Source organism: Egretta garzetta, unplaced genomic scaffold, assembly GCF_000687185.1.
Source record: "Egretta garzetta isolate BGI_Z169 unplaced genomic scaffold, ASM68718v1 scaffold557, whole genome shotgun sequence".
Lineage (NCBI taxonomy): Eukaryota > Metazoa > Chordata > Aves > Pelecaniformes > Ardeidae > Egretta > Egretta garzetta.
In genome coordinates this window covers 1,520,949-1,523,849 of record NW_009260264.1, presented here as the reverse complement: position 1 = coordinate 1,523,849, position 2,901 = coordinate 1,520,949, and the positions used below count along the sequence as shown (strand labels likewise).

General features: G+C 41.9%; 1 protein-coding gene across 1 annotated transcript in view; it reads right to left on the bottom strand.

Moving 5' to 3' along the window:
- Window positions 1-1,026, bottom strand: part of FIP1L1 (factor interacting with PAPOLA and CPSF1) — a 43,176-nt gene extending 42,150 nt beyond the window's left edge. The window contains exon 1 of the mRNA XM_035897705.1: window positions 975-1,026. Within this exon, the coding sequence (XP_035753598.1) occupies window positions 975-1,026 (52 nt within the window). The remainder of the gene's footprint in view (window positions 1-974) is intronic.
- Window positions 1,027-2,901: the final 1,875 nt, after the last annotated feature.

Here is a 2,901-nt window from a genome sequence, read left to right as displayed (position 1 = left end):
CCCAATTGCCTAATTTCATTTTTAGCTCCACTAAGAGCTTAACACTGTGTGCTGTGAATGTTTCAGAGCATAACCTTGCATTTCATGAAGAAATTGTTCTATTTTAAAAGCGATGGGAAAGAGCTGTTTTTACTGATGATTTTCTCACTTCGGATTCATTAGAAAATTTAAGTACCAGCAACTGTCAAAACAAGTTGACCAGTTCACAGCAGGACAGCTTGTGAAAAATCAGACCAGAGGGCTTGGCTGTACTATAGACACGTCACAACTCTGGGTGGGGGAAACTTATTCTCTGAATTTGCCTGCACAGAGAGCCTTGTTTTAAAGTTTCATATATGGCACAGCATTTCACTGGAGTTCAAATGAACAAACTACCTTCCTGAAAGGTAGTTTTTTTGCCCTGAAATTAAGTGTTTGGGTGTCATATACAGATCATGAATTATGTGGTGTAACTGGGTCAGTTTCCATCACGCAATTCCATTTTTCATACATACAGTGGTGGAGTCGGCAAAGGTGTTTTTCACCCAAGACATTTCTAGGCACTCGTTTCTCATAAAACAAATTTGTATTGTAGTACCTCTTACTGGGCATCAGTATCTTTATTCATTTTTGTTCCCGTTTTGTTTACGTGGCCATTTAACAGGCTTCTGGCCAATGTTAAAGGACGTGGTAGAACTCTAATAGCTTCCTTTGACTGCAGACACAAGAAGAAAGAAAATATATTTGTGGAAAACACTACAAAGAGAAATCAGGCGTAGGTGTAGAACATAAAATCTCTTAAAATACATCAAGGCAGATCCTCAAAGCATTTTTCCTTGTGGAAACCTTTAAATAGATGTCACCTTGAGCTGGTGGTCACATAAAACCCCATCTTGAACAGCTTGAGCAGCTCGAACATTGGAAGCTGGCACAAGAAGTCTAAGTCCCAAAACTAGCTGCCAGCAGCCTTCCAGCGCTCCCAGGAAGATCTTTACCCTCCTCTGGCTCTGGCTGGACAGAGCGGGTGCGCTGAGCCTGTTTCCCCATGAGTGCTGGCCTTAGGTGGCATTTTAACTTCTGCCCTCAAAGACAGAACTGCCACCAGGCCCAGCCTCTGGAAGGGACCTCGCAGTTTCTCCTTGCTGCTGCACAGTGGGAGAGCAGCAGTTGGGGCCTGGAAAAAAGGCTTCTCCCAAGGCCCTGAGGAGCTACGAGGCTAAGGACAGAAGACGAGCTCTTTGTGAGCTGCATAAACATCTGACTCGTGGATTACACTCCAGAAACCCACAAGAAGATACCAAGTTTACAGAAACCTTTTAATACAGTTCTTTTGCTAACGCAGTAGTTGTAAATTTGCACCTGGGATAAAATAAGCTATAAAACTACTCAGATAATTTTGTTTAGTAATTTAACTACTATGCTTTAAACTGATTAACCTCATTTTGTCTTCTGGCTCGTCATCCTTATTTTTTCAGCATTGGCATATGCAGAACTAGTTGCAATCTATGCAGTGTCTATAATGTAAAAAGGTTGTTTGTTTTCTTAAAAAAGCATCTGCTGTTTTGACAATATGTCAGAAAAAAAACAACCCAGCCTTTTAAAAATGGTAACTAAAGAGTTGGACAAGCCATAATATACCTAGCTTTTGTCCATGGCACTCAAGCATAAAGCAAAAGCTCACAGAGACATAATCTCCAACATAATTCTGTCTGAGAGGAGGTTAATTCTACTTGTCTATCAGCCCAGGGGCCCAGTGGTTAACCATCTCCAATCCTTTCTTGGCATTCATTTTTCAAATCAAAATAGTCGGGAAGGCTATTAGCTTACATATTTTTCTAGCATCATAAAGTTATATATGGCCTAAGGTTAAAATAACAGATTGGGTTGGAACAGCACAAAGACGTAAGTTTGGAAGAAGGAAGAATGCGCTGAGGTAGGAATGTGCATGGAGCAGGCTGGAAGGAGAAGATTTAATTTCATTACTGGAAATCTGGTGATTCCACATTATTTGTGTTTTTCAGTGTTCTGAAACCAGCTGAACCTGCAAGAGACCTAAGATGACAAGTTAAGATAGTGGATGAACTAATTAAATCACTTATCTTCTCGTTATTGCTGATAATCCCACTATGTCAGAAAAAGTATCCTCCTCATTCTGTACTAAGGAGGTCACCCAAGTGAAATGCTATGTAGACTACAGATTTGCAAGCAAGCCATCCATTCTCTGGGGAGAAGAAACTGTAGATGCCTATTGCCGCATTTTTTCTAGTTAGCTTTGAAACTGAACTTGAGATCAAGAGCTTTTTCGAGGAATGGAATTAAATGAATTTGTCATATGCCTCCAACTCTATACCATAACAGTTTCATTTATTAAAAAGAGAGTATTTCTTGTTGCTAGCTCATTGACTACTGGATTTGTTAATACTAAGACAAAAAATACAGAATTATAGGACAGGGAACAGTGATGAAAGTTTCACCTTTCCAGTGCTGTGCATTTAAAAAGTATCAGCAAAACAGTTGTTCTCTCAGTATAACAAAGGTACCGATGAAGCACAAAAGAGGTCGTGACAGAAATAGTGACACTGAATTGTTTTTAACATTTACCAGGAACGAGACCGAAGAAGCTCTCAGCCTTTTCAGGAAAATGTCAGGCAAAACTGAACTGTCATCGCTCAGATGTCCCTCCTGGGACTGGCCAGGGCCACAGGCTGTAGCAGAGTTCCCGACAGAGATGGTAGGCGACAGAAACATTTTAATGTTTGTCAGAATTTGGCCCTGCCAGCAGAAAGAAGAGCCCCTACCCTCTCCTCTCCCAGAGGTGCATCCCTGCTGCTGCTGCTCTCGCGGTGCAACACACCTGGACGGCAGAACTGGCAGAGGCCAACCCCTGGGGACACCCAGCCCCGGACCAGGCCGCAGGAGCGC